We start from the raw sequence: 12,169 nt of genomic DNA on the forward strand, positions 1-12,169 counted from the left end.
GCCACGCCACGATTCTTTGGATCATTTCCAATTTCGTGCCTTGAGAGGAAACACCTCTGTCCGCACACATCTTTTTCAATGTTTCTGATTTGGAAGCATTTAAAGTTAACAAGGTATTTGTTTCCATACTGTTAGATAGGACTATGGCCTTTTTAAAGTTATACTACAACAATTCACTACGTGTCCTGGTTGGAATAACCTGAAATGCCTTAGTTCGTGCGCAACACTGGATACCTTCAGTCGTATCCCACCGCTGTACACCAATTTGTTAAGACGGATTTCTGAACTCTGTCCTGGTGGCGCAGAAGTTCAGAAGTCCAACCTAATTACTTGGAACAGGGTAACCTCTGGACGAGCCAGACCAATCAAGGTAGCGATCGCGGCGGTCAAGACTAGGTCTCAAGAGGGGTGAGGGTGACTGAAAGCCCGCAATGAGCACACAAAGCAAGATCACTTACAAACTACTCCAAACAGTTGTTATATTAAAAATATATACACATTTATTTCAAGGCCTTTAAAACAATGACCGTAGCAAGAAAATCACAATATAACGATAGTAAATCAACACATACCATATCAACACAATATATATACAAATACAAGTCTCAAGCGTTATATGCACAAAATGTGTAGTCCACCTAAAAGGGAGGGAAAACAGGCAGTGCGCAATAATGTTTAGACCCAGTTCGCCTTCAGAGGCACCTAACTAGATGGAAGTCCGAGCCCTGCGAAGAGTGGAGCCTTGTGCTCAAAAATACCTGCACGCGCTGGTGCCAACGGGCAAAAGGAGAAGCTCTTCGAGGGAAATCAGGCAGTTCAGTTTAGTGCACAAAAGAAGAAGAACAAGTTCTGCGACTCAAGCGCAGCCTCCACAGTGGGCAGAAGCAGAGCGCGAGTACGGAAAAGGGTGCTGTTTGACACAGCAGGGAAAAGCAATGGGCTCCTGCAGGAGGGCGACCAGATCCTAGCTATGCTACTCACCGGTCCCCGATGCAAGCAGACCCAGGCTTCTCCGCGTCCGTTTCAGTAGCTGGCAGGTTCAGAAGAGCAGGGAACGCCTCGTCGTCGTGATGAGTAAAAAGACGTCCCAATCGAAGAAACCCGCACAGTTTGTTACCACAGCAGGGCAACGGAGCGGCTGTGTGTATCTGAGCCAAATGTACACTACTCACTTCAGACCTGGGAACGCCAAGTGTACGAAGCGTGTGAGAGTGACAAGGACTCGAAATACTACACAACCTGGCGGCGGTTACAGAGCAAGACTCCCGTGTAAGCTGGTAAGTCAACTGGATGGCCCAGAGACGCTTCCGAAGGCTTACTGGCAGGAGATGGTGAAGATGGCGAGAATAGCTGTTCCCGCTATTCCAAGGGTCAAAGTACCAGTACAGGCCTTCTGGTTCGATCAAAGGTGAAAAGGGTTTCACAAGGCGACAGCAGTGCAGAGGAGAAGTCCTTCAGCGGGTCACCAGCGATTTCTCGGTCCAGCCTCTTGGTTGCAGGATACTTGGCTCCTGTATTCCTTCGTTCGTGAGAACTCAGGAGATCGACATGTAGTGGTGTTTCCAGCCCCCTCTTATCCACGGTTCCCTTCGCGCCAAAACGGAGGGGACCCAATGGGAGATCCGCTCATCAACACTCACACCATTCGTGGACCAATCACGGACCACGGTGGTCCCAGGCATTCACACCACCCTAGACTCTCTGGCACCCAGGATGTGTATTGGGACCAGACATCCCAGCCCACATCCTGGAGGCACACACAAGACATGTAGAAGCCCGCGAAAGCATCCGTGTTTCGCGGGAAAGTACATGCCCAAATAAGGAAGGCCCCGGGTCGGCTCGACCTGGGGAAGGTGAAGGGAGCAAGACGGTCAGCGGACAGGACAAAGGAGCCTCGTGGTCTGGCCATTTTGGGAGCCAGGCCACCATTTTGGGTTAAGCGCGAAAAACACGCTTAGAACGCCAAAAGGAGCTCAAAACACAAGAAATGATCGCTGCCACCATTCCCGTCCCTGAATCACTTGCACCGATCAGATACAATCCTAAACGAGTATCTAGGGCCTGTAGAAGGCTAGAGACCCAACTTAGCTTACAGTGCCCTCTTGTGTCATGTTGCACGAAAGCTGCAACATGATAAAAGAAACTACGGGAAACAGCGTTCCCCGGTACTGACTGTCTTAAGGGCATGTCAGTTTCCCCGTAAGAAAGGAGCGAAAGCCCAGAGGAGTGCGGCAGAAGGCTGCACTTCTCTGGCAAAGTCAAGAACAAGGTGAAAAACAACAGCAAAAAGTTTAGGGGTTGCCACATGGAAGGAAAATTACCTACAATTACGAAATCTTTCCTAACATGGAGCATTTAAGAGGGAGAGTGCGGTATGGATAATGTCCAAAAAAGATGTATAGATCCAATTGCTCATTTGACTATTACCATTCCTATTGCAGCATTTTAGACTCCACTTAGAACAAGCACTGACAAAGCAAATAGTGTTAGCCTGACTTAAAAGCATTGTATTTGCATTGGTGTTAATCTTCAGGTACCCATGCTAATTACCAGCTATTTCCATCATAGGCCCAGCAAGTACCACAATTTGTCAGGTATGGGCATGATGTGCTCTTGTACTCACACCATGCACCATATATTGCACCCTTATACCAAGTAACACAATCTAACGCCCAAGTACTTATAATTTGAAAGTTTCATTATCAAAATACAAGGTACTCATACCATCACCAGGTATTGCCTTCCAAACATCAGGCTCTCGCACAACTACCATCCAATGCCCGGGTACTCAATCGATTATCGAGTCTATGCAAAATTTGCATAGTACAGCCAGTGTCCACGATTTCCAGTTAGGAGGCAAAGAGGCTCCTGGCTATATTATGCCCGTTTAGAATAGCAGTGCAAGATTTGGTTTCACTCAATTATGATGTTAATGCAAGGTTCCATTATATCTACTTAGCACAAAAAGGCTAGATACTAATATGCCATGTTATCATATGCAATGGCAGAATCAAATATGCCGAACTAGCACAGTGATGTCACATTAAATGATGTGTAGTTTTCACAGTAGAGCAAGATAGCATTATGAACACCAGCAGAGTAAGTCCAGCATTCAGTATGCTTGGATAGCACTGTACTTACATATTCTCTAGGGGGCTGTATGTGTGTGGTGCAGTCAGATGTATGTGTGGTGCTGGGGCAACAGGAGTGTGCAATGCAGTGCTCTGACACTGTATGGACAGTGCGGTGAAGTGTGTATATTACTATGCTGCGGGCAATTTGAAGTTCTGTTTTGGAATGAGGTGTGGTGCGGTGCAGGGTAGTGATGTGTATGTGCATGGTTGGGTGGAGGCCTACAGTGCAATTGGGTAGTGTGTATGCACAGTGCTGCATTGGGTGTATACTCAGTGCTGTTTGGTGTGGGTGTGCAGTGGTGTGTATGTGCAGTGCTGCATGGGGTATATACACAATGATGGGCACAGCTGCCTATGCAGTTCTGGCATGTTTATTGCTAAAGCGTATTTAGGCATATGCTGTCCTGCTTCATACTTTACAATTAAAGGAGTTTCTTAATGTTGACCACATATCAGAATGCATGTCCTTTTAATGTACCTAATTAATCGAAAAGAAATGAGTTCAGCTTTGCCAACTTTCATACAAAATTAATAACAAGCACTGACAATGACAACAATGTGGGCCTTTGTGTAGGCATGGGAAAGGCACTTGTCAGGCATTGTTCTAGTGGTTTTAACTGGCCATTGATGGCAGCAGGTGCACAATTGTGTGATGACCTGCGCATCTAAAAGCATTGCTTGACAAATGCCAAATACTTATACAGATGGCAGAATTGTTGGCTTTGCCAATGCTTGGTTTTCGTAGGATTTCAATGAAGGACATGCATAGTGCTGATAAATCGAGTGGCTGAAGGCAGATTTGGTTTATTACACAAGTTGAATGTTTCAATTAAGTAATTAACTCTCCAAACATTGCTTTAAAAGAACATTGGCAGGCACTTAAAGGGCAACGTTTTTATGGTAAGTCTTGATTAAAGAAAGCTCAAAGAGTTCCCCTGAGGAGGTCGTTTGAGATGGGGATGGGCCGGAACTGGGTGGAAATGGTCATAAGAGATTAGTATGGCCATAGGCAGTCAATGGATGGGCAAATAACCTACTAACGTTGTGTCTCCCTCATATGCAATTTCTCCATAACTGTATTCTAATGCAATAGTTTTATTTATTGGTGGCGCAAGGCCATGGGTGGGTCATTGGAAAACTTCAATGCGTCAGATTCTCAAAACATTTTTGGGGCAAGTGAGATGTGCTAGCGCATCTCCTCATTTGAGCCAAGAAAAGGAGAAGTTCAATTCATCTCAATGAGTGCAACCTAGATGCACTCATTCAAATGCCCCTCCCCTCCCCGCACCCTTTGCACATTTGAGCAAATAATAAGGAGTTTCAGGGCATTTAAATTGCCTTTGGAAAAAGGAGCACGGAGGAGGCACAAGTCATGACAGGGTCCTTTCTCACTCTGTCATGATTTTTTTTATTGTAAGTGTGACAGCCCCTGGAACTCCTCAACAAAGGCACAGAGGATCTAGACAAACACCAAGAAACAACCAACCCCACCAAACGGGTACACACAACTAACACACCTCACCTCCACTGGATCGCCAGAAAAAGCATCCAACAATGAGTTCTCCAAAGCACACATGCTACACTGCAGCCTGCTCAACATACAATCTATGGCAAAACACCAAATGGAAATGTCCGACCTCTTTAGCGAATGTGGCATGGACGCCCCCTTCCTCACAGAAACAGACAACTATAAAGTATTCGCTCCTGAAGCCATACCCTGCAATTATAAACAAATACAATCTAACAGAGAAAGCAGATGAGGAGGAAGAATTGCCGGGGCACTCAAAAACTGAGCTCAACATATTTACCTTCAACAGACATAGAAAACTGCAAATCACTCCTAGTCAACCGCAAACTCAGCGAACAATCCAACCTACTCTTCCTTCTTATCTAGAAACTGCCCACCTACAAACCTAACTTCGCCCCAAAATTCACTGATGCCATAGCCAGCCTAGCTGTAAATCATGACAAAATCATCATTTGTGAGATTTCTACATAGTGTTTGAAAGAGAAACTGAACTACAACTAACTCCATCAGTGCACTCCTGGAAATTCTCCATCTCAAACAAATGGTGAACGGATCCACCCACAGAGCTGGACACACCCTATCCACTACCGCCCTACTGGTACCAATCATCTGGAGGGACCATCATATGATCCCATTCACAGTTAGAACACCAACCCATTTTATACCAACAAACATAAAGCAACTGATGACAAACAAAAGAAAATGGAAAATCCTTAATCTAGAAACTCTAACCCATCTAATAGAAACCACCAAACCCGATTCCTCTCAACTACATAAAACAACACCAGACGCTGTTGAAAAGAACCTTCACACCTGGATCACAGATAGATTAGACCTATTGGCACCTTTGGAAACGTTCAAACCCACACCAAAAGAAAGCAGTGGCTATGTGGTTCAGAGAAGAAATTTGAAAACTCAAGAAAATAGCCCATAAACTGGAAAAAGACATGACAAACTACAAGCAACTGGACCAAAAAAAGACCATTTAGTCTCTGGAATAGTCTTGCGGCTGTGCTTTGTATCCATACAGATCGGCAAATGTATCCATACAGATCGGCAGTGTTCAAAGGCAAGAAAGCTCATTACGCTCCAAGAATCCACTCGGCGACAAACCCCCAAAAGGCAACCCAACCTCATTCAGTAACAACACTGTACCCTCGCAAAAGTTATGTGACAGTATTGCAGACCACCTTACAACAAAAATACACTCAATTCAGCAAGCCATAGAGTCATCCAGTAGGACAAATAACAAAACCCTCCCAGAAACCAGATCCCCAATAACCAGCGCAACATTCACCCAATTCAAACCAATTAGCGAGAAAACCTTCAGCAACCTACTGAAAGAAACCAATAGGGCCGGATCCCCAAGTGACCCATGCCCACTGGATATCTACAAACAGCTACTCACCCCTAAAACACCAGCCCTTTACATCTGACAACTAATGAACCTATCCTTAAACACTGGAATACTATCAAAATTATCCAAAAACGGCCAATATTAAATCATTCTTTAAAAAATCAGGCCGGAAAAACAGATGACCCGAGAACTAAAGACCTATATCAAGCCTACTCTATCCAGCAAAAATCTTGGAGAACCACTTGTACAAATAACTGCTCAACCAAGTGGAATCCAAAAGACTACTTGACCAATCCCAGGTTGGTTTCAGACCCATGAGAGGAACTGAATCAGCACTCCTCTACATATGGGAAAACCTAAAGAGGAATGCCGACAACAACACCCAATCTGCCCTCATACTTCTGGTCATATTGATTGCCTTTGATACAAGCAAACACACATTACTCAAAAGACTGGATGAAGCAGGCATTCAAAACACAGCACTTCAATTGCTGAAATCTTTCCTCACCAACAGAACCAAAAGAACCTACCACCCTCCACTCACATCAAACACAAAAATACCTCACCTGTGGCATACGACAAAGATCCAGAAGCTCTCCACATTTTGTCAATACCTACATGCCCCCCCCAATGAAGCTCATACAAAATCATGGCCTGGCATCTTACTACTACGCCGCCGACAACCAACTCATTTTCAAGATGACTACCAACAACGACCCTGACAATGCCCTCCCCACACAACAACACATTAACACAGACATTTCTCACATGTCTCTCATGTATGGGAACACAACCTGAATCGCCAACCGTGACATAAAACCTGGGAATACTCATGGACAGTGGTCTCACCCGGGAACCACAGGTCAAAGCAATAGCAAACAAATAATTCTAATGTCTTCTACTAATAAGAGGTTTCCTCCCTTACACCTTCTTCCCACACTGTACCTCGCTATTGTCTCATTGGTATTATCAAGAATAGACAATGCAAATAGCCTTTACCTAGGAATGCCCAAACACCTCACCAAAAAACTACAGCACATCTAAAGCACAGCTGCAAGACTACTCCTGAGACTAAATAGACGAGATCACCTCAGCCCTGAAAATTCTACATTGGCTACCAGTCAAGAAACAAATCAACTTCAAATCCCTCTGCATTGCCAATAGATCACTACACAGACAAGGAACGAAATTCCCCCAAGCAAAAATCACCCAATACCAACCCAGAAAATCTTTAAGTTATAGTACCAACCTCCAAATAGAAACAAGACACTATGAGAAAACTAAACTCAGAGAAACTGCTTTCTCCATTCTCTTAGTCAAAATATGGAACTCGATCCCAAAGGAAATGAAGACGACAGAAGACCACCTAATATTCTGGAAATGGCTTACAACGTGGTTACTCAATGTGCCAAGATAAAAACAGATTAACAACAACTATACAATGATCACCCTCATGGGCAGGCCATTTCAACGCCACACAATGTCCAAACCATGGGCAGGCTCCTAAACCCCCATACAATGCCAAAAACCACATCCACAAAGACATTGAAACTCTAGCCCTGAGGTACAGAACCGTGAGAACACCTACAACCGAACACTCTGCAATTTTCAGACCGATGTTTCAAGAAACACGCACACAAATCTGCATAATGGATCAAGAGGACTCTGGAAACCCAATAACCCCTTGACAACACCCAGCCCCTCTAGAAAATGTCCCACCCCAGTGACAGCTAACAGTCCCCTGCATAATAAATTCTACCATACTGATCAATTTCCTTCATTGTAGTCTCGTCCCACCACTCCAATTCCAACCTCACGCCAATGCATAGCTGCATAGTATCCAGAGACCATCCAACATCCTACTAACCACGTCCTTTTCTCTACCACCCTCCATCACCACACACTTACCACCCATGCCCAAATGGCTAGTGATCCATCCTGTTAAACACCCAAAACCTCAAATTGCTCTCAAACCAACTCACAAACCCCAACAACACAAACACTGGACCCGCCCATCCAGAAACAATAAGCATGTAGTGTACAAAACAAAGCACACCCATGAAGCACACATGCACAGACTCCAGTCATTCAAGGTTCTTGACGCATCAACCCACCCCACTTTGCAAATAAGGTGATCTGACCAATTCTGAAAGCAGTAAAAATGAAATGAGTGCATTTGCTGCGCTCCTTTCATTTGCGCTGCTTTTTGATAATCTGGCCCAATGTCTAGCTATACTATCCCATGAGCAAATAATGATTCAATATTTTTCCTAGTTGGAGAAGGAAACTTCAATAGATGAATTCTCTGCTAAACTCTATTTATTAGAAGGTGACAGTTTGCATAGTAATATTTTATTACAAATAATTTAATACATTACACAGTCACATATATTTTATGTGTATATAAATACTTGTTTTTAACTCTGCACTATACAAGGCAAATGATATTTTGTGGATTTAACACTAAAACCTGTTCATGATCTTCAAAAAGATGTACTGCAGATTAATGAGACAATGGGCCTTATTACGTCTGTGGCGGTAAGGCAACAATGGCGCCGGTAGTGCTACCAGCGCCGTTGTTACCATGCCGCCCCATTACGAAGTTCTGCTCGCGGGTGCCGCTCTGCACGCCTGGTCAGAACAGGCGTGCCGAGCAGCACCACAAGCAGAACAGGATGGTAACAACGGTACCATCAGGAACCATACCGCTGCTACCATCCTCCCCGTTCCCATTGAGCCCTATGAGGGCTCAAATGGGAATGGCGACGTACTGACTCCTGGTCCCGTGAAAGGGAAATTACTGGACCCTCCAAGGTCGAAATGGCCCGGTAATTCCCTTTTCACGGGACCCAGAGCTGGACCCGAGTTTGGGGGTGGTCATGCCCTTATTATGGGGAAGGCTACCTCCAACCTCATAATGAGGCCCAATGACCTTACTGAGCCTTCATTGGAAGGTAAGCAGTGTCTGTATATATTTGAAGCATTTGGAATAATAAAGGCACATTTCTAAAAAAAAAATGCTCTGCGCCACAATTGGAAAATAAATAGCCCTTCTTTCCCTTGCTCCAAATTGTGGGGGGGGGATAAATCATATTGTATCCCCCTGCCTACAATTGTGGGGGGGATTTATCCCCGTCCCCTCCCCATTTCCTACGCCCATGTACCAGGGGAAGATGAGGCAGTAGTCCTCGATTTACTGAATTGTTCTGTTACGAGTACTGCGAGGTATTTAAATGTTCTTGTTGTTTCACGCACCTCATAGGGCGCGTTTTGCTGCACCGCAAGGTATTTTAATGCTCGTATGGTTTGTTCACTCATGCATCTCGGGCGGCCGTGCTGCACCGAATTTAAAACAAAAAGATGTTTTCTTTTTCATCCTTCAGCTGCTTTGAAATGTTAAAGTTCGTATTTTTAATGCTAGTATTGTTTATTCACTCATGCATCTCGTGCCACCGATTTTAGAACAAATAGGTTCTTTCTTCTTCATCTCGCAGCTGCTTTAACATGTGAATGTTCATATTTCATGCACCTCTACGCGTGCTTTTAACGTTTAGCGCAATTAATTCAAATGTTCATGTGCTCGAATATAATGCACCAATTGAGGGGCCGTCGTGCAAAATCTGCTTGTGTCCACCACTGAATTTAAATGCCTTGTTGTGCATTGCATCAACCTTTTGAGGTTGCAGTGAAAGGTCGTGTCCCACCTCTTCCTGTGATGTCATTCGGGCGGGGGTCAAATGACACAACTTCCTGTGATGTCATCGGGGAGGTCCGTGGCCTGTGATGTCATGTCACTTCCGCTACTCCAGGCATTTTGGTGAAAGTGTGTGAGGCAAGGTGTGATTCTGACCACACATGATTCCAAGTCGCTTTATTTATGCGCCGATACGCTTCCTCCTATCTCAGTCCTTCCTCCTTATCTGAGCCGTCCCGGGAGGATAGCTCAGTGGCAACATGCGCACCTTGGAAGCAATACGACAGCAAATAACAGGTTCGATCCCCAGACGACCCAAAGCAACACAGGTTCGATCCCATTCCCTACGTCTGCACTTAGAAACCTCTGGGTATTTAAATTAAAATGCGTTATAAATATGCAACTAAGACAACAACAAAACATTATGTAACAGCGCCTCGATGCCCCCGGGCTGTGTGAGCACTTTAAAAATGCAAAATAAATAAAATACTCAAAGGCTAAAGATGTGCCATCAGTGTGAGGGAAGGGGCACCAAATATGAGCGTATTATAAACTCTAAGAGGGCACTCGCCGTTAGAACAAGCTATTTCTTATTTTGTTGGTTCTCAGTAGAAGAGTAGAGTATTTCTCACATTGTTGGCTCTTTAATTATTCACTGTAAATTCCTGTTGCACCTGCAAATGACTGATATGTTCTCGAAAGGTGGTCAAGTATGTAATTCACAGTATTCTCGTTCCGTGTCTTTATTATTTGGTATCATTGTTATGTAAGCGTTCTCCCACCATCTTTCTTTTCCCACTCTATTATAGAAGAAAGGCCAGATTTTGAAGACAGGACAGCCATCTGAAACATACAATGCAGTAGAGAATAAATAAATCAGGGTCTTACCACAGTCAAGGGTTCGGCTGTTTCCCTTCCGGTGGACACGACCAATGGCAAAGTCACAATGTTACATCCCGTCTGAAGTCCGTCTTTTTGGTTACATTCACTGCACTCCATGAGGTTGACCAGTGTTGAACTGAACACCTGGATGTGCGACATAACCATTTGATGCGTGAAACATTACTCAACACAGTTCACATATTCCATAGGCTGCATTCCTCCCACTCAAGGCATGTCAGCTTGCATAAACTCCGAGCTACATACAGAAAGCTTAGCCAGCCATTTTCTGTTAAACTCCTTGCATCTTAAGTAAGCAGCAACCATCTTTGTTTTATGCTAAATGAAAAAAAAGGTTGACAGTTTGGAGAGTGCCAAATTGATCTTCAGGTCTCGAGACATTACAACTCAACATGAGGCACATGCAGGGAAATAAAAATGCATAGCTATAGAATTTGGTCCATATACACAGCCGGTAAAATAGATCATAGGGTTGAGTGCTTGCTGCAGTGTTGTCTTCATGACCATCAGTCTGGCTTCAAAGCCGCCAGAAAAAACTGTCCTCCTGAACATCCGTGAATACCTGCTCTCTAACACCCCTTACGTCCTCATCCTGCTTGATCTCTCTTCTGCCTTTGACGCTGTCAATCATGCCATTCTGCTCAACTGTCTCCGTGATAACCTGGGTATCACTGATCAGGCTCTGGCGTGGCTGACCTCTTTCCTCTCTGACTGACCCTCCCAGGTCCAACTTGGGTCCTTCCTCTCTGCTATCTTTTTCTCTACCTGTGGTGTCCCCCATGGGTCTAACCTCTCTCCCTGGCTGTTCAACCAATACCTGGCACTCCTGGCCCACCGCATCGCCGCTCTCTGCCCCAACTTTCAGTGCTATGTGGATGACACCCAGCTCATCTTCAGACTACCCTCGGCCTCCTCCTCTACTTCCCTCATCTCTGACTGTCTGTCTGCTATCCAGGAGTGGTGTGCCGCCAATGACCTCTGCCTTAATGCTAGTAAGACTGAGATTCTCCTCTTCGGCATACCCGCTCCCTCCTTTCCTGTAGCTCTCTGGCCGGCCTCTCTTGGCCCTCTTTCTGCTCCCACCTGCAAGGCTAAAAACCTTGGGGTCATCTTCGACTCTACACTCTCCTTCTCTCCCCACATCTCTGACGTCTCTAGGAAGTCACACTATCAGCTGCACCTCCTCAGAGGTATTCTTCATTTCCTCTCCTTCCCCCAGAAGCTCACTGTCTCCAGAGCTCTGGTTCTCTCTAGGCTGGACTATACTCTCCGCCCTCTGCAACTTATCCAGAACAGTAATGCGAGACTTGTCCTTGGCCTCAAGACCAGGAATGGTATCTCTCCAGGACTGAAACTCTGAACTGCCTCCCAGTGCCCGCAAGGATTAAGTTCAAAACCCTCAGCATTGTCCACAAGGCCTTCTCGGGCATAGGGCCTCAATACCTTCAACTCTCTCTTCCTAAATACCTTCCTTCTCAAGCTCTTCTCTCTTCTGCCTCAAACTCCCTCAGGGTCAGTTGCTTCTCCAAGCAACGTGTTGGTGGTAGATCTCTTTC

General features: G+C 45.1%; 1 protein-coding gene across 6 annotated transcripts in view; it reads right to left on the reverse strand.

Annotated features, from left to right (window-relative positions):
• The window catches only part of LOC138491615 (ubiquitin carboxyl-terminal hydrolase 48-like), a 1,427,336-nt gene that overhangs the window by 700,721 nt on the left and 714,446 nt on the right, over window positions 1-12,169 (reverse strand). For all 6 annotated transcript variants that reach the window (XM_069618241.1, XM_069618240.1, XM_069618239.1 and 3 more), the window contains one exon: window positions 10,602-10,739. In XM_069618241.1, coding sequence (XP_069474342.1) covers window positions 10,602-10,739 — 138 coding nt within the window. The remainder of the gene's footprint in view (window positions 1-10,601; window positions 10,740-12,169) is intronic.

This window comes from Ambystoma mexicanum, chromosome 10 (genome assembly GCF_040938575.1).
Source record: "Ambystoma mexicanum isolate Mex_15411 chromosome 10, UKY_AmexF1_1, whole genome shotgun sequence".
Taxonomy (NCBI): Eukaryota; Metazoa; Chordata; class Amphibia; order Caudata; family Ambystomatidae; genus Ambystoma; species Ambystoma mexicanum.